The 20,270-nt window shown below is 41.0% G+C and overlaps 1 protein-coding gene across 1 annotated transcript in view; it reads right to left on the bottom strand.

The window, feature by feature from the left end:
- The window catches only part of SLC9A6 (solute carrier family 9 member A6), a 66,951-nt gene extending 54,105 nt beyond the window's left edge, over positions 1-12,846 (bottom strand). Inside the window, exons 1-2 of the mRNA XM_003802648.3 lie at positions 12,522-12,846; positions 941-1,140 (exon numbers count right to left, since the gene is read on the bottom strand). Of these exons, the coding sequence (XP_003802696.1) occupies positions 941-1,140; positions 12,522-12,846 (525 nt within the window). The remainder of the gene's footprint in view (positions 1-940; positions 1,141-12,521) is intronic.
- Between the last annotated feature and the right edge of the window lie 7,424 nt (positions 12,847-20,270).

Genomic DNA, 20,270 nt, shown 5'->3' with positions numbered 1-20,270 from the left:
AAAAAAAAAAAAAAAAAGACTTTTTCCTCTACAAAAACTGCAGACGCCCCTTTCTTTCACGAGGCTGCAGCAGAATCCAACCCGAACACAAAGCAGCTACACGCATACCTATGCTAATACTTAGTTTACTAGAATTTACAAGAAATTGGAATTTTGCACAAGTGAAAAGAAGTCTTGCTGCAAAATAAACCTGAAGTTCATAGGACATTTTAAAAGCATTAAAGATGGTTAACAACACAATCAAGGAGCTATAAAAGTCCTGCCAATGTAGAAGACAAGAGAAGTAATGGCAAACAGCCAAACATGGATAAAAACAAAGAAATACAAGCAAAGTTGCACTGAGAAACCTCATGACAGAAAGAAACTATGAAAAGGACAGGAGAAGGTAGCTCTAGGAACGTCTGGGAGCCAGTACCCGCCACCTCTTTCTTTGTGCACAGCATGGTATAATAATGCAGACTCGCACTAAGGCCCCTGAAGCTGTGCCAGACTGTAAATCAAAGAAAAATGAAATTGTGCTCAGTGTAGAACACAATCAAGGCAAGAAAAGATTCAAAGAAATATTAATGGACTATTTTAGGTAGTATGAAATAAACCCAATGTACTGAAGTGCTATCAAAGTGAAAGGTCCATCTGCAAGCTGAAAGAAATGCATATACACTGTGCTTAACTCAGTCCGGGTTGCCACTTATCACAACAATTGTAAATAACGCACAGTGAAACAAATAGGGTTATAGTACTTAGCCTCAATCAGAAAATTAGATACACAGACATATCTATTTTGTTATATTATTACATTTGTTAATTGAGGTTTTGCTCCATTTTAAAAGACTGGTCATTTTAAATACCATTACACATCATTACTTTTCTTCTGAATCATTTTGCTTAGTTATACACACACACAAAACACCTCAAACATTCCCTTTAAGTAAGCACTTACCTTTCTAAGCATTTCATTATCTTGAACGTTATTTAGTTCATGGGAACTAATCTCTCCTTTCAGCGTATACTCATAAAATTTTCCACTAACGTTTACCAATAAGGTAGTTGGACTTGACTGCACTTCACAGCTCAGGGTCACATTATTTACATCACTTGGAACATGAATGCCATACCGAAGAACAAGGCCCACCAAAAGACCTGGAAACAAAACAACATAAGTTTTCCTTGCATACAGAGACTACTTCTGTATCCTCCACATAACTCTGGATTGATAAGAGAGAATCCCTTGATAGTTCAGGACCAATTTTTAGATCAAGTGCTGTTACATTTTCAAGAATTAATTACTAAATTTAATCCCAGCTACTAAGAAGACTGACAAGGGGGGATTGCTTGAGGCCAGGAGTTTGGAGACCAGCCTGGGCATCACAATGACCTCCTGTGCCTCTAAAACAAAAGTGAAAAATTTAGCTGGGCTCTGATGGCTTATGCCTGTAGTCCCAGCTACTCAGGAGGCTGAGGCAAGAAGATCACTTGAGCCCAGAAGTTTGAGGCTGCAGTGAGCTATGATCATGCTACTATACTCCAGCCTATGTAACAGGGCAAGGCCCCATCTCTTAAAAAAAAAATGAAGTACTAGTAAATTCACAGATTCAAGAGCCCAATCTTAACCCAGTAATACAGGAGAGAAAAACCTTTTAGTCCCTCGGATAACAGTGCAGATGACTGCATTTCTAGATCGATATGTTAATTAAATGATGAGAAAGATAACAAAATGAGAAAAAAAAACTTTCAAATCACTTGTACAAAGAATATACTCCAAAGCGTCTTAACCTGACAGTGCAATCATGCCAGAAATAGGTTTTCAACCTCTGTCAATTTGCCGGACTTAAAACACATACATTTCCCAAGTTTATTTCCACAGAACATGGCGAACCAAATACGTTAATACATATTTAACAAATTGGAACGTCAATAATATTTATAGATTGATTTGAGTTCTGCTACTTAAAAGGACAGATTTTAATTTTAAAATATCTGCTTCAAAATCAAAACACAGAGTAGAAGTCCTGAATCTGGCACTATGAGATCAACATATTGCTAGGATTTTCCCTGGACCATCCTATTGATACCATGTTTCCCTGAAAATAAGACCTACTCAAAAAATAAGCCCTAGCAGGATTTCTATGCATTTGTTAAATATAAGCCCTACCCCGATAATAAGACCTAGCAATGGGTGTGACTATGCAGCATATCTGCATAGCCACACCATGCATTTCCGCGCAGAGCAGTAAGGAAGACTGGAATACCTTTTACCTGCCATAGCTCCTTTCTCCGAGCTGTTAGCACTTGTGCGGGTACACGTGTGGTAACCGAGGTCTCAGGCATTCTATTGCTCACATGCAAACAGCTAGGGGAAAGGAGTTCACGCATCACTAGCGCCTTCCCCACCAACAAAGTCAGCTCCCCCTGTCAGGTTCCAGAAGAAGATGACTTAACTGTATTTGAATAAATGTAGATTGTTGCATTATACGTAATAAAAATAAGATATCCCCTGAAAATAAGCCCTAGTGAGTCTTCTTGAGAAAAAATAAATATAAGACAGTGTCTTATTTTGGGGGAAACACGGTATTCAAATATGCATAATGCTCTAAGTACTGTAAACCTATACTGATCAAATGTATCCATTTAATAATGGCTTTATCCATATCTAAGTCATATAACATAAAGTTTATCCTTTTAAACTGTACAATTCTGTGGTCTTTAGTACATTCACTAAGTTATATATCAATTCCCATCATCTAATTCTAGAACAGTTTTATCACTTCCTACCCATCCCCCCACCCTTACCTCAAAAAAAAGCCCCATACCTATTAGCAGTCACTTTCCATCCCTTAGTCTCTGGCAACCACTGATCTACTTTCTGTCTCTATGGATTTCCTATTCTGGACATTTCATATAAATGGAATCTTATAATATGTAAGCTTTTGTGTCTGGCTTCTTTCACTTTGCAAAATGGTTTTAAGGTTTATCAACATTATAGCATGCATTAGAACATCACCCCTTTTATGGCCACATAATATTCCATTGTATGGATATATCTATACAAATTGAAGCTGAACTTCTGAAATTTTCCTTAACTCCAAGATGCACAGTATACTACTACTACCTACATTTTCCCTTCCTATTGTCTTTGATTCTGACCACTCATTCTTTTAATATCTGAATGGAGTACTATACTAAGAAGGCCTCCAGGGTCCAGAGATGAAAACAGGGTCCCGGCCCCTCCTTCAAGGAATATCCAGTTAACAAAAACAGATAAAAAATCATAATACAATATATATGTTTACAAAGTGTTATAAAAACAGAAAAGAGATGCCTAACCAAGCCTGAGGGAGTGAGACATTAAGGAAGTCTTTCCAGAGATGTCACCCCTTCAAGTAACAAAATAGAAGAAAGAGTATATTCCAGGCAGGGGAATAGTAGTACATACCCAGTCAAGGAAGGATTGAACACAACACATTCAGGGAATCACAAGTAGTTCAGTAAAGCTGGCTTATAAAGTTCCAAGAGCTGTTTGAGAGATCAGCAAGGAGCTAAATCATAAAAGACCTTATATGTCGGGGAAGGGAGTTTGGATTTTATCCCCAAAGCAAAAAGAAATCATAGAAGGGTTCTAAGCAGGGGTCTGACATCAGACTTCTATTTTAGAAAGACTGGTTTAGACTAGAGAGGATCTTAAAGGCTAGCTACATGGCTACTGCAGTCATTCAGGCAATAAGCGCTCTTAGGATCACCTAGTCTCAGAAAGTAGTGACAGGAAAGGAGAAGGATTTTTAGAAGCTATTATATTTTAGAAAGATTTAGTAACTGAGTAGAATAGACTGGGGGAAAGGGGAATGAAAGACCGAGAGTCTTAATTGACTTGGTAACAGGGTGGGTAAGTGTCCTCCTGAGCACTAGGTAGAGACCAGGGCCAATCAATGAGGCAGGGAGGAAAAGGAGAAGTTCAGTTTGGGGCATGTTGAGCTTAATGTACTTGTGACACGTGTAGGATCTAGAGCTCAAGAAGTAAGATCTCAACTGGAGATATTTTATGACTTGGCAGTCATAAGATGATTGATATCAGGTGCAAATGAAATCGAAAGGGGAGCAAATAAAATGTCAAGAGGACTATGAATATAGGTCTGGGGTTTTATCCATTAATAGGCAACATTAAGGGGCTGGTAGTGGAGAAGGATTGATGAATGAGTCTGAGAAGGAAAAGCTGTAGGAGTAGAAAGAGAAGAGGAAGCACTGGTGGCAAAGAGGTTAGGAAGTGAAAATTTCATTTTTGAGAAGGAGAAAGTTATGAAAACTAGTCAAATATTGTAGCATCAAGTACGGTGGGCTTGAAAGTATCCATCGGGTTTGGCAAAAAGAAGGTAATGGGGGCGGCACCTGTGGCTCAAAGGAATAGGGCACCGGCCCAGCCCCATATGCTGGAGGTTCAAACCCAGCCCTGGCCAAAAACTGCAAAAAAGAGAGAAGGTAATGGGTGACCTTGATAAGAGCAGTTTCAGTTGAACAGTGGGGATAGAAAACAGCCATGAGTGAGGAGTGAGAAATGAAGAAGCAGAAACAACGGGGTGTGAGGGCAGTAGTTAGGAAGAGAGGAGGGAGCAGAGATGAAGAATCCTTCTAGTCAACTTGCAGTCACATATGTTTTTAGAGTAGTAATGATTAACTGGTGAACAGGACCATGACACCAACTTTTAAAATGTTATAACAAAGCTTCTAATTTAAAATAGATGAAAGATACACTCTGAAAATATCTCGGCTCCAGAAAACAAAATAAAAAGTGACTGCTGGCTATCAACTGTGCTTAACAGACATAGGAGGGAAAAGGCTACAGATGCAGTCATTCTGCCTATTTGATACAGAAATAGCTTATTCCACAAGACCAAATTAAGAGGCTCAGTAGAAGCTGTCCTTGTATTTACATGCAAAAGTCACAGACAAGCTACTACAAATACTAATAAATTCTTTCCATGTCCCCAAGCCCACCTATGCAGGAATAGTATCCACTGGTTCTATTACTTGCCTAGCCCTGTGGCGAAGCATCACTAGGTGCCATGATGAGGCTCAGCACTCGAACCAATTTGAAACACTCACCTTGGTAGATAAAACAACATCATGGAGAATAATTACTTAGGTTGGAAAAAAAATCGAGATCCTTTTATTACAGCATCAGCCATCTAAAAAAATGAGATTTCTTTGAAAAAGTTGACAGATCAAGGTAACATGGGTTCCATAAAAGGCCAAATCCTAATCATGGAGTTAAAGCCATTTTCAATATAGTGAAAGGACACAAAGAGAATGTTTTGTTAATAGAATAAAATATGGCCCAGCACAGTGGCTCATGCCTATAATCCTAGCACTCTGGGAGGCTGAGGCAGGAGGATCCCTTGAACTCAAGAGTTTGCAACCAATATGAGCAAGAGCAAGACCCCATCTCTATTAAACATAGAAAAATTAGCTGGGCATGGTGGTGTATCCCTGTAATTTCAGCTACTCAGGAGGTTGAGGCAGGAGGATTGTTAGTTTGAGGTTTCTGTGAGCTAGGCTGACACCACAGCACTTTGGCCTGGGTCAAGAGAGTGATACTCTGTCTCAAAAAAATAAATAAATTTAATCTAAATTGTAAAAAAGAAGATAGTAGAAACTTCTAACCTCTTACATAGAGAGGAAGAAAGAAACACTGATATTATGAACTTTAAAATCAGTACCAAAAGGCAACAAAGAACACAAGTACAAAAAGATAACATTGACAAAACAGGGAAGTTCTATCCCTCCTCCACATTCCTGACTAACTTGTGCTGGAAAGCCTCCCAGTGATAAGGAACTCAGCATCACTCAAGCCTGCACCATTGTATGATTCTCCCAGTCAGTAGAAACTGGTTTTCTCATGGATTCCAGCCCATTATTCTGGCCTATCACATCTGAAACCTCCAATAGTCAAAAATATGGAAGGAATATCACTGGGGTATTCAGTGTGGCCAAAACTGACCACATTTCCACAGATTAAAAAGTGAGTGTGTATAAATATTACTTGCTTGAAGAACACTGTTAGAGTCTATGTTAAAAGCTAATTCAGCTTCAAGATAGCCAAGCCTTTTGCTGACCTCTGGTTAGTTCTACATGCATTTCTTCATTCATCTCTCTGTCTCCTAGCACATTCTTAACAGTGGCTCTTCAGGCCTTTATTCTCTTTCTTGAGTCCTCAACCCCACTGCTCACTCTTCTGAAAAAGTAGGGTGCCTTGATTACATAGGCTGTCTTAATTACAAGTCTCTCCTTCTCAGTATAAATTCACTTATCTTCAACTCCCCTCTCAGGAAAAGATAAATCTTTCCCAAGGAAAATCTTTCACCTAGGACCTTAAACCAATCCCTATCTTTTTTTTTTGCATATATGATTTGATCCTTATAGCCTTATGACATGGATACTACTATAAATCTATCATTCTTTCACCATCTATAAAATCGGGATAAATGGCTGGGCACAGTGGCTCATGCCTGTAATCCTAGCACTCTGGGAAGCTGAGGCAGGTGGATTGCCTGAGTTCAGGAGTTGGAGACCAGCCTGAGCAAGAACAAGACTCCATCTCTACTAAAAGTAAAAAAAAAAAAAAAAACAAAAACAGACAAAAAAACCCAAGACTAGCCAGCTGTTTTGGTGGGTGTCTGTAGTTCCAGCTCCTTGGGAGGCCAAGGCAAGAGGATCACTTGAGCCCAAGAGTTTGAGGTTGCTGTGAGCTATGATGCCATGGCAACAGAGACTTTGTCTCAAAACAAAAGTGGGGGGATAACTTGCCTAACATTGTCATCAAGTGACACAATCAGAATTGAAATCTAGATTTTCTGATTCCAACACCTCTGTTATCTTCATTCCTCATGGGAGGTTTGTTCCAGAATCCACTGAGGATACCAAAATCCTCAGATGTTCAAGTCCTCGATATAAAATGGTATAGCATCTGCATGTAACCTAGGCACATCTTCCCATATATTTTAAATCAACTCTAGGTTACTTATAATACCTAATACAGTGTAAATAGTTATGTTGCACTGCTTTTTAAAAATGTATTATTTATTGTTGTATTGTTATTTATTTCTGCTTTTTCAAATATTTTCTATCTGTGGTTGGTTAAATTCAGGGATATGGAAGGCCAACTGTAATTTTCTAATCTTCTCTTTGCTTTCACGTGATCATTACTACCTGCTTCTCCAGAGGTTCTCTTGGAGAATCAGAATGGTTTAGGTATCCATTCTCTAATAGACTTCCTTCACAATCCACCTTCAAAACCCCTACAACTTTAAGTATTATCACTTTATATATTTGGTATTTTTGAGACTGAGTACACTGTGGGAGAAAAAGCACAAGTTTGGAAGTCAGACAATTGTATGAATTCTAGCTTTCCATCAAGTTCTAGTCTGTGACCTTTCCTCATAGGCAGTGATGAAAGTAATAACCGAATTTAACTATATAGTTAAGTTTTACCTCTTTGACATGAGGCAATATGGTTTAAGGGCTAAGAGAGTGTGGTTTTTGAGCCAGACTGACTGGATCCGAATCCTAGCTCATATTCATAAGTTATTTATCTGACTTCAGGCAAGTCTTCTAACTTCTCTGAGCCTCAATTTTCTCATTCATAAAATGGGAAAGATAATAGTGTCTATCTTACAAGGTTTTTACAAGGTTTAAATAAAATGCTACTTACAAAGTGCTTTAGCCTGGCCATTTTTTGGTTGCAGTTGTCACTGTTGTTTAGCAGGCCTGGGCTGGATTTGAATTAATGCTCAATAAACATTATATATTAAGTCGTCAGATTATAAGTGTTTTGTAGGCAGGGACTATGGCTTGTATCTGTATTTCTCATTAAATCGCATAGATTGCAGACATCTAATAAATGTTTATTGAAGAACAGCCAAGCATGGTGGCTCACGCCTATAATCCTAGCACTCTGGGAGGATGAGGTAGATGGATTGCTTGAGTTCAGGAATCAGGAATCATCCTGAACAAGGGCGAGACCCCATCTCTACTAAAAATAGAAAAAACTAGCTGGATGTTATGGCAAGTGCCTACAGTCCCAGCTACTCCAGAGGCTGAGGCAAGAGGATCTCTTGAGCCCAATAGTTTGAGGTTGCTGTGAGCTACAATGACACTACAGCACTCTACCCAGGGCAATAGAGCATCACCTGGAAGTCACACTAAAAAATATAGCTATTAAAATAACATAGCATTGCAATAATTCTGATGATGTTAGAGTTGTAAGAAATAATGACAGATAGTAATTAGAATTTAAAAATGGCAATAGAGTGAGATGCTGTCTCAAAAAAAAGTTTATTGAAGAATCACATTAACTAAGTCTAGGACTTTGGGGGCCTAGAGTTTAACGCAAAACAAATATCTTTTGCTTTTTATACCATCTATAAGCATACAGCAGTGAGTGATCACTTTTCAGACTTAATTAACTACCTGGACAATGTTTACTAACAGTGACTCACTCACTTTTAAGCTTCTTAAGAAAGCTCGCCCTCTGAATAAAACATGTGAGTGCTTTGAGATTGTATGTTTGTAACTGGAGCAATTAGTCTATATTACAATGTAGAAATTGACCACATTGGCAATTTAGACATTTTTTATACCCTTGCTTCTCAAAAAGATAAAGACAAAGCTTATTTTTAATAGCTTTTTCCATGATTTAAGGATCTTAACCAATATCATAAGAATAAGATCACCGGCTCGGCACCTATAGCTCAGCAGCTAAGGGCACCAGCCACATACACCAGTGCTGGCGGGTTTGAATCCAGCCCAGGCCTGCCAAACAATGACAACTGCAACCGAAAAATAGCCGGGCATTGTGGCAGGCGCCTATAGTTCCAGTTACTCAGGAGGCTGAGGCAAGAGAATTGCTTAAGCCCAAGAGTTGGAGGTTGCTGTGAGCTGTGATGCCACAGCACGCTACCAAGGGCAACATAGTGAGACTCTGTCTCAAAAAAAAAAAAAAACAAACCAAAAAACAATAAGGCAGTGCCTGTGGCTCAAGGAGTAGGGCACGGGCCCCATATACCAGAGGTGGTGGGTTCAAACCCGGCCCCAGCCAAAAACTGCAAAAAAAATAAATAAATAAGATTACCAGTAAGCTGAATCTTGGAGGTCTAGACATTCCCTTTTCATGTGGAAGTCGTGCTGAAAAATAAAGCTCTTAAAATAATATAGCAATGCAATGATTTTGATGGTGTGAGAGCTATAAGAAGAGATAAATGACTGATAGTAATTAGAATTTAAAAACTTCAATTTTTATGGTATTGAAAATACTTTGGCCCATTTCCATCTATTCTTGAACTTGATTTGACAGTTAGGAGGCTGGTTAGTCTACAGGACTCATTGTCCATACGGAGAAAATGGGACAAGTTAAGAAATGCCAACTCAACCCCAGATATAAGCCCCAGATTTGCACTTTATTTGCACAAAGGATGTCCTTCTTTTTCCTTCACAAAATACTAACACTACTAAGGTACTCTATCACCTTTTATTAACTTAGAAACTTCATCCTAGCACTCTGGGAGGCTGAGGCAGGTAGATTGCTTAAGCTTAGAAGTTTGAGAGCGGCCTGAGAAGAGTGAGACTCCATCTCTATTAAAAATAGAAAGGGTGGCACCTGTGGCTCAAAGGAGTAGGGCGCCAGCCCCATATGCCGGAGGTGGCGGATTCAAACCCAGCCCTGGACAAAAAAACCCCCAAAAACAACAACAACAAAAAAAACTGCAAATATATATATATATATGGAAAAATTATCCAATGTTGTGACAGGCCCCTGCAGTCCCAGCTACTCAGGAGGCTGAGGCAAGAGGATCTCTTGAGCCCAGGAGATTGAGATTGCTGTGAGCTATGATGATGCCATTGTACTCTACCCAGAGCAATAGAGACTGTCTCAAAAAAAAAAAAATAGAAACTTCATAAAATGCAATCAGTCATTCTACTTTTCTACTTTAGTTCAAGAGTTAGATGAAATTAATGAGATCAGCTACCAAAGAACAAATATTTTTAGGGCAATTCAAAGTCCCTATTTGATTTTTTGTAAATACTATGTTTCCCTCTTAACTTAAGACTGAGCAATTGCCAGGCTCGGTGGCTCATGCCTGTAATCCTAGCTGAGGTGGGTGGACTGCCTGAGCTCAGGAGTTTGAGACCAGCCTGAGCAAAAGCAAGGCCCCATCTCTAAAAATAGCCAAGTATTGTGGTGGGCACCGGTAATCCCAGCTACTTAAGAGGCTGAGGCAAGAGGATTGTGCCAAAGAGTTGGAAGTTGCTGTGAGCTATGATGCTGCAGAACTCTACCGAGGAAGACAAAACAAGACTGTCTCAAAAAAAAAAAAAAAAAAGACTGAGCAATTAGAAGAACTGGTGTGAGCCTAACCTGAGAAAATGCAGTTGTAACAGCAATAAAAACAATAATAGCACTCCTACTGCTTTCAGAGTATTTACTTGGAGGTTAGATATGAGGCTAAAACATTTCTTCCTCACAATAATCTTACTATCATCATTCTAAACATATAGGTGAGGGTAAAAGAGGGGGTAAGTGACTTGCCTTAGACCACACAGAGCTGTTGGCACAGTGGGACAGGAATCTCGGTCTGACGCTAAAAAAGGGTTGGAAAACTACAGCCCTTGGTTCTTAGTTATATGGTCCAAAAGATAATAATGGTTTTTACCTTTTTAAAGATTTGTAAAAAAATAAAATCTAACCAGAGATCTGGATATCTATGTACCGCAAAGTTGAAAATCTTTACTATCTGGCCCTTTAAAGAAAAAAACTCCCTGATCTCTAGTCTAAGGCCTTGTACTTTTAACCACATCATATTATCTGTCTCTATAAGGAAGAGGTATCTGTGATTAGTTCCTTATTTTAACACCATAATACTGATACACATTTAATCAAATTTAAGATGCCATTATTTTCTTTGTATGGCCTGTCTATAAATTCCTTAACAGCAAGTGTTTTATACTTCTTTGTATTTTCTGTGCATAATACATAGTAGGTTGATCAACAAATGTTTGTTAAGGATAGTAAATAAATCACTGTTACACAGAAAATTATGTAGAAATGTACACCTTATCTGGTCAATTTGGTTTAAGGTGCACACTGCACTGCAAATAAAATACAAAACATATTAAGTATCAAAACCACTAAATATGTCTAAATACCTAGGAACCATAGAGAGCAGAAATATTTTACACAAAGGTTTAGAATTTTCCTAATGTACAAGACTACCTTTCCTTGCTATCCTTGAAATGCACATTCCAGAAGTCTGGCTGTGGGGTGGAGGAGGGGGGTGTGCATGGAGAAATGTCTTTTTGCCCCAAAGCTTCATTTACCTATCTGCTAGTCGGAGAGACAAATCTCAGCAAGCTTATCACTTTAAGACTGTTTCAAATGAAGATAATCTTCACACAGGTACTGCCCTCACTTCTTCAGCAATACTTTCACAGTCAGATAAAGGCAGTCGGCAATAGGTTATCTTTTCCCCTCATGAGGCCCCAGCACACCTCAAAATACTTCTGAGCCCATGTTTTGATTTACTCTTCTCATCTCATCACCAACAAATAATAAACAAACAAATAAATAAAGCTCGAAAAGAAAGCACAATGAGACGCAAGAACCGAAGCCATTTATTCAACAATCTGTCAATAACCTGATGGCAACAGCAAGTCACCCATACTGCATCTGCGTGGTTTTGTAATTACTGTTTGTCTGAACTGTTCTGATCACATAGTATAGTACACCACACTGCGAGAAGAACCTTAACTCTTCCTCGTCGTCACTTCTGTACGCCTGAACTGGAAGGGTCAACCGTACGCATCCGTATCAGATATTACAGGCATAGTACGATAAACAGGACGTCATTAAAAATGCCCTAAGCCTTTTACAGCCTATCTTACGTTCAGGGTTTTACTCCGGCTCCACAAGAGTAAGGTTCTCATCTTCAACCTCTAAAGGGCAGGGCGGTAGCAGGAGCTGGGTGATGAGTAAAGGTCGACTCTGGCTCCAAAAAAACGCCAGATTCTGGGCAGCAGAGATACTACTGCAGATTCAATGAACCTTAAACAAACTGATACCTCTGGGAAACCATCGCAAGGGTGTCTTCCCCTCCCCCAGCCCCCCAGACCAATCCGAGACCCTGCACACCCCCCGCCCCCATCTCCAGCCCGGTCCGAGCTCAGCTGGCAGAGAAAGGGGGGAGGGTGTGGAGGAAAAAGGGGGTGGGGTCGGAAGCCAGAAAGGTGTGGAGAGGCAGAGAAAATGGGGGGGATGAGGCAGAGGAGGAAAAGGGGTGAGGCAGAGAAAGGGGGGGGCGTAACAGAAAAAAAGGGGGCCAAGGCAGAGAAATGCATAAGGGGGGAAGGCGAGGCAGAAAATGGAAGGAATGAGAAAGGGAGCCGAACGTAGGCCAGGGAAGGCCGGGAGAGGAGGCGAAGCTGCCGGCAGGCAGAGAAAGGGACAACGCTAAGAGGCTGACAGGGATTCAGGCACTTGCCATAAATCATAGCCAGGCCGGTTTCGTGCAGGAAGCGGGCCCGGCGGTGCTTGAAGAGCCAGATCGTGAGAATGGTGAGGGTGAGCAGCAAGATGAAGATGAGCAAATTGGCGCTGTCCTGCCGGTGGCTCTCTTCGGCTTGCTTCTCTGACACGATCTCCTCGTCCATGGCTCTCGCCGCTCCGCCAGCGCCGTCCGACGCTCCTGCCCAGTCAAAGACGCCCACTAAGAGGAGCAACCAGACGGGTCGCACGAACTGGCGAGCCCGGAGGCTGCCGCCAACGCCGCGGCGAAGAGGTGCCCGCCGCCAGCCGCGCCGAGCCATGTCTCCCCCCGCCCCCCGCCCCTCTCCGCACCCGCAGCCGCCCGCGGTCGGACCACTCCCCGAGGGCTCACGGGAAAGGGGCGGAGCCCGAGGGAAGCCGTCGGAGGCGCGCCGCCGCCGCCGCCGTTCTTAAAGGGGCCGCGGCATCTCCAGCCCACTCTTCACCTCTTTGCCCTTCGGCCTCAGCGCTCAGGCGCTGCCCAAAACGAAAGGCAGTAGAATCTAATCCATTGACTTATGCTAAAGAAACATCCATTCACTGTAATCAAGCAGAGGCAGGTTGCGCTCTGTATTCTTTGATCCTATTCTTAGAACTATCAGGGGAATCGATCTTTCATAACCTATCTGAATATCGTCCCCCAGGGTCGCTTAACAGGATAAGTTGTCCCCTTGGGAGTGGCCTCAATCTCCATTTCTGAATTTAAATCGCATTCTCCTTGTTTTGTCCTCATTGGAGAAAAATAACACTGTAGTATTGTAGAATTAATTCAAAGGCGTGGAGCGTGTGTGTGTGTGTGTGTGTGTGTGTGTGTGTAGTCGGTTTTCTTTACATCTAAACACCTGGCATAAGTCATCGCTCACGTCAGAAACCTGTACAGAGAAACTCACCAACCTCTCAAAGACTCAGTTTTTGCTCAGATCTACAGATGCGTGTAAATGCCCCCCTCCGCTTCCCAAGAAGAAACCTTGGGTGGTGCAGTAGGTTTCTCCTTCTCTTGTTCCGTTGTACTGCTATTTTAAAACAAACGTCCCCAGCCGGGAAGTTACCTCTGACCCCTATCTCTCATCGCTCTTCCTCAGTACTGCTCAGAACGGTTTTTTTTTTTTTTCGGTTCTCAGCCTCTCAGCCTTTCACACCAGAATTTTCACTGATCTCACTTCCATACCCCAGTTTTGCCTTTAAGAAGAACAGTGGGTTCCTATTTTTCCATACTTCTCAGATCACTCCTTAGTTTGTGTGGGCTCTCTGTTTTCCCTAGACTTCCATTTCTACATGAATGAGCTACAGATCTCAAGCCCTGGCTTGCCTCCCTACCTTCAGGCCTCTCTTAGATTCTGATCATATCCTGTTGAAGCTCCTATCACCCTCAAAAATTTAAAGTATTTTGAAATGATCTCATTATTTTTCCTCTACAAATATATACTTTCTCAAATTCTTCGTACCATCAGTGGTACTACTATGAATTCAATTTCTATCATTCTGCCTAGAATTCATGATTCTTAAATATTTTCAGCTTATAGCCACGTAACTCCCTGCTAAAGCAACACTCAGGCAACTCTAAGCTTCCCCAATGTGTATTCACCCCACTAATCAGGTAGTTAAGCTGCAAGGATGGTGAGCTAAATGAAATAAAAGAACGAGGGTGGTGTTCAACTCCATGCTTTGTCCTTGTCAGGTCAGAAACTGTGCCAGACCAGAGACAGTGACTGTGTGCCCATTCTCTCCTGTACCTGGGCCTATCTTTGTCTTTCCAGGAAATCTGGCTGTCTCCTATACCCAAACTCTAGCCTAACCACACTGCCCTTTTCACACAGGGCTGGATTTTGTAGAGGCAAGAAACCCAGGTGAGGATCCTTCCCAGAATTGCCATGATTCCCATCCCCAGACTTCTCTTGGTCACCCTAGAAGACCTAGCAAATGAGCTTATCTGCTTCCTCAAGCCTAGCCACTCATTCCAAGGCTGTTCAGCCTCAGCACAAAACTACTTTTCACTCTCTGAGTGTTTGGAACTGGAAGAGAAACAGAGTCACAGATTGCTTCCCTGACCACAGTTAGCAAATGTCTTCAAGCCCCACACTCTACCTCTATGTGGCACCAGCAACTTAGCATGCCTCCTCAGCAACCTCTTTGTATTGAATTCTGGGATGAATCTTGAGATGCCAATAGCTACAAGGCAGCCAACCCCTATGAATCTTCTGCTCCCCTCAGAAGGGACTTCTCTCTGGACCCAGCACTGCTCTATACTTCTGACTCCCACTCACACCTACTTACTCTGGTCATTATTGCCCCCTCCCCCAATCTTTGTCAATATCCTTTCTAGAATGGTCTACCATGTGAACAAACAAACCCAACCTTCTTAGTTGCTGAATTGATGGCCTCTCCATCTCCTCCGTTTACCTTAATCTCTCCCAGGATATCACATGCTCTAAAGCTGTTCATTTCATCCCAATCCCACTTTTCCTACACACACATACACATGTACACACAACTCACATCCTGTATCATGTGGTCTAAAGGAGGAGTTGGCTCTTTGCCTACCCATTATTATTTCAAGCCCATTATTCCTTCACCCTTCCTTGAAGCTCTAATACCTTCCCCTTTTCCTTCTTGTCCTCATCTAATGACTTCCTGGTCACTCCCACACATTTACAGAGTGCTTGGGCATCTGGTTCACAGGCTCCCTCTTTCCTGCCACCCCCTTCTCCAGCCCTGCTATCATCCTGAGTGACTTCAATGCTCATATAGACAACTCACCCGGAATTTCAGCCTTACCACTTTTGTCACGGGGAAAATCCCACCCTGCAATCCACTTAAATATCCTATCAGTGTCCATCATTTCTTCCTCCCCTCCAGCCTCAGTGGAAGTGGAAGAGGTGTCTCCTCTTCCCTCATGAAGCTGAAGCTAATTCCTCAACCTGTACTCCACATCTCGTCATTTCCTTCCTGCCTCTTCCTGCCTCTTCTAGGGTCTACTCCAATAATCACACCTGTCATCCTCCACCCTCTTCAGTGCCCCTTCTTCATTATCTCTTTCGGCTTTCCATAAACACTTTGAGGTATCTTCTAAGAAACAGTTTTTCAGCTAAACCTTCTTCTGGCTATTGCGCTCTCTCTCCCTTCCCCTTCAGAGGTAAGCTTCTCAACAGAGTTGTCTACATTCCCTGTAGTCTCCCCCATAACCTAGTCCAGGGATTATGAAAAATTTGGCCACTGGCCAAATCCAGCCTACTGCCTTTTTTTCCCTGACCTGAAGCTAAAGAATGATTTTTCATTCATTCATTCATTCTTACCTGAAAATGATTTTTACATTTTTTTAAGGATTGAGAAAAATTGTTTTTGAAAACATTTTGTCAGCTCAGCGCCTGTGGCTCAAGCAGCTAAGGTGCCAGCCACATACAACTGAGCTGGCGGGTTTGAATCCAGCCCGGGCCGGCCAAAGAACAATGACGGCTGCAACCAAAAAATAGCCAGGCTTTGTGGCAGGTGCCTGTAGTCCCAGCTACTTGAGAGGCAAAGGCAGGAGAATTGCTTGAGCCCAGGAGTTGGAGGTTGCTGTGAGCTGTGATGCCACAGTACTCTACCCAGGGGGACAGCTTGAGGCCCTGTCTCAAAAAAAAAAAAAAATTTGTCATGTGAAAATTATGTGAAATTCAAACTTCAATGTCCATCAATAACAATGTATTGGACACAGCCATGCCATTCGTTTAAGTATTGTCTATACAAGTGCAGGGTTCAGTAGTTGCAAGAGAAACTGTGTGACCCGCAAAGCCTATAATATTTACTATCTAGTCCTTTGCTGGAAAGGTGGGCTAACCTCTTCCTTAGTCTCTGTTGACCATTTTTCCATACTTCTTCAAGAGGGGTTGTTCTGAAGCACAAATCTGTATGATTGTATATATGTATACATATGTATATGTACGTATATATATATACATATATATATATACACATCGCTCTACTCCAAACCCTCAAATAGGTTCTATACCTTCAATTCTGATTCCTTAGCCCAGCACACAATACTCCATATGCCCTGCCTCTAGAATACCCCTTCACCCTTATGTCCTGTCCTCCCACAAATAAATTTTGCTTCAGCCATTCAGAAGTCCCTTTCATTCCCAGAATGCTTCACATGGTTTCATGCCATCTTTGTGCCTTTCCATGTGTTCCCTTTGCTTGGATAGTCCTTCACCCCTTTCTCATGTAACTTCTACTTGTCTGACAAAAAATATCAGATTAAAAATCACCAAATTTCACAATAACTAAGAAAATGTCATGAAAGCTATGTTAACCAGTTTGATGAAAATATTTCGAATTGCATATGAAGACACCACATTATACCCCATGATTGCATTAATGTACACAGCTATGACTTAATATAAAAAAAATCACCAATTTTTCCAGGATGCCCTCAGGGCTGAGTTAGGGGCCCCTTTTTGGAAAAATGCTTACACAGCTCCCTAGGCAGATCTCTATCCTAGCCCCCATGATACATCATCATCTTTGATTTACAAGTTTGTTATTCAACAAGTCATGAGCACCTTGCAGGCAGGAACTAGGCCTCACGTATTTCTTTACTGATAGCATCTGGTACAAAGCTTAACCAAAATAGGTACTCAATAAAGCATATCTGTGCATTGATAAATGTCTCTTAAGTTTGAGTGCCAAGGAAATCTCTGTTTGCAGATGACATCAAATTCCTCTAGGCACATAGGTTCAACTTAAAGATAAAATGGAAAAGGTCTTTACTCAGTAAATACCCAATAATTGAATAGCAATAGCATAAATAAGTTTACTCCACATAGTCCTGGTTCACTGAAGATGCTTGATAAGCACTGAATTAACTAATTCATGTACTGGGGGAGAGGCTGAAAAACTAGGTTGAGGTCATATTGTAGAAGGTCTTGATGACACAGAAATTTTTAACTTGTTCATTTTCCTGACCAAAAACCTTCTCAATATTAATTTGGCAACAGAAAGGGGGATGAATGAAATGTGGAGAGATGGACAGTAGGGAGGCCAGTTGGGAGGTTAGAAAACTTGCCTTGCTGAAAAGTATTAAGGCTTCAACTTACTGGGTGGAGTGGGAATGCAAACGAAAGCTGGATACAGGAGCCAACACAGAGGTTGGATTCACCTGTCTTGACAATTGATTGGGTGAGTGGGTGGGTCACCCTTGAGGAAGAATTTTTTTTTTTTGAGACAGGGTTTATCTCTGTCACTCAGGCTTGAGTACAGTGGTGTGATCATAGCTCACTGCAGCCTTGAACTCCTGAGCTTAAGTGATCCCCCATCCCAGGTGGAACTACACTATAGAGGCATGCCACCATGCATATTTTTTTATTTTGTTGTAGAGATTGGGGGTGGGGGTTCTTGCTATGTTGCTCAAGCTGGTCCTGAACTCTTGGCCTCAAGTTATTAACAGAAAGGGGGATGAATGAAATGTGGAGAGATGGGCAGTAGGGAGGCCAGTTAGGAGGTTAGAAACCTTTCCTTGCTGTTTTCTAACCTCCTGCCTTGGCTTCCTAAAAGTACCAAGATCACAGGTGTGAGCTACTGTGCCTGGCCAAGGAAGAGGAATTGAAAGATGACTCCAAGGTGGTGAACCTGGATAACTGGAAAACAGAGTGCTGCTAGTAACATTAATCTGGAAGTCAGAAGGTAAAGCTCAACTGTGGACAGCTGGTGGGATATCCAAATACAGACATCAACATCAGTAGTTAGAAACTTGGCTCTGCAATGCAGGAGTGAGGACAGGACCAGCGATAGATTTGGGAGCCGTGGGTGCTTTTGCATTCTCCAAAGAAGAGAAAGTAAAAGGAGACTCAATCCTAGGGCAGTAGCATAGGGAATGCCTATATTCAAGTAGAACAAAGAATAGGTCATAGGTATCAGTTAGAAACCAGTATAAAAATGCTGGAGTTTTCGGTTTATTTCCTGAACAGACCAACCCAAAGTGCTAAAAAAGCAAGTAAGATTTTCAGTGTCAGTAGGAAGGCTATTTGAAATGAATAATCATATTAACCTCATACACAAGTAGCCTAGGATATTCCAGAGTGCAGCTGTAGTAATGAACCCCTAAGAGAGATATTAGCAGCTCTGGAAATGGTCCAGAGAACAGCAATTAAGATAATCAAGGAGGAGAAGCAACTGATGCTTTAGGAAAAACTAAAGGGATAAGGACCTTCTTTGGTTTGGAAAAATAGCAGAGTCAACATTGACAATGGCTAGCATCTATCAAGTGCTTACTATGTGTGAAACCGACTCCTCTAAACACTTCATATGAGTATGTGCCATCTCATTCAATGCCAATAACAACCATGTCATGAGGATATTATTATCCTCATTTTGCAGGTGAGGAAACTGAAGCACAGTGAAGTTAAGTAACTGCTCCAGTCCCCTAGAGGTAGAAAAGGAAAATCCAGGATTCATACCCAATGCAATTCCAGAGTATATCCTTTTAACCACTGTAATATAAACCATCCAGCAAACAAATAAATCTTAAAGCTATGAATCATATAACCACAGTCATGTTTACTAAGATTCAAAACTAAGATATCAAGGCACCACTCAATGCTTTTAGAGGAATACATATTTTTGTTGTTTGAATTTCTTACAATGAGCAAACACCACTTCTGTAAAGAAAAAAAAAAGGAGGATGTAATTTCAATATTGAAAATACTAGTTTACCCAGCAGGGAGTAAACTTCTGGAGTGTGTTATCCAGGGAGGTTATACTAAATATAAATAGCTTGAAGAAATGCTCTGTGCCTACAATAGAAATGTGCCTCTTATAGATACCTATAATGGTCAGGAACATAGTCCTAGGAAAAATAGATCCACATCACTTATCCATGTTGCATATGGAAAATGTCTGCTTCTTTGAAAAAACTAAAGGCACTTCTTGGTCACACAGGAATTTATTCTTTCTCAGAACAAACAGATTTGACTTTTGTTCTAAGAGCTCATAAAAAGTGTTGCTACTTGCTGAACCTTGCACCTTTGGTATCAACTCCAGCCTAGAGAACCACGTATGAGTGGATGCAAGGTATTTATTTGGATGATACAGTTCTTAGTAACTGTGACTATGAATTAAAATCCCACTCCATAAACATGATTTAACCATTTATTACCAGCAAATGCAAAACGAGGGTAGTTTCTCTTGCATTCAGTACAGGAGGGTAAGAGGATAAAAAGGAGAGAATAGAGAATGCATTTTAAGGCGGAAATAGAGAAAACAAACTCAATACCTGGACATGAGTCACTTCCCTGAAGATTAGGATAATGCACTGGTGGCTTAAACAAATACCAGATTCCTTACAGGCTTTCTCTTTTTATCTATACTCTCATCTTTTTAAAAGAAAGGAAACAGATCTCAGATCCTTTAAGAAAACTCTTAATCATTTTCCATTTTAGATAAATTGATATAAAAGAGGTAATTTAGAAGGGCACCCGAATAGACTAATTTAAATTTAACCATTATCCAGGCTAAAACGAAGTTTTAAGTTTTTTTTTTGTCAGTTATCTTTTCTATTTTGCTACCTCCCAAGGGTGAAGAAGGAAGCAGTTTCCTGCCAACTAGAGAGAGATTACTTCCTGGTTCTTCCTGATTGTGAAGGTTATAAATAGAACTATATTTGTATAAAACACATTATATAGCACTTGCAACTGATCTGCTACTGTGTAAAATTTTGACTGAGAGGTGA

The sequence above is a fragment of the Otolemur garnettii genome, unplaced genomic scaffold (assembly GCF_000181295.1).
Source record: "Otolemur garnettii isolate 467f Iridium unplaced genomic scaffold, OtoGar3 scaffold00252, whole genome shotgun sequence".
NCBI lineage: Eukaryota > Metazoa > Chordata > Mammalia > Primates > Galagidae > Otolemur > Otolemur garnettii.
This window is presented reverse-complemented; position numbering and strand designations above follow the sequence as displayed.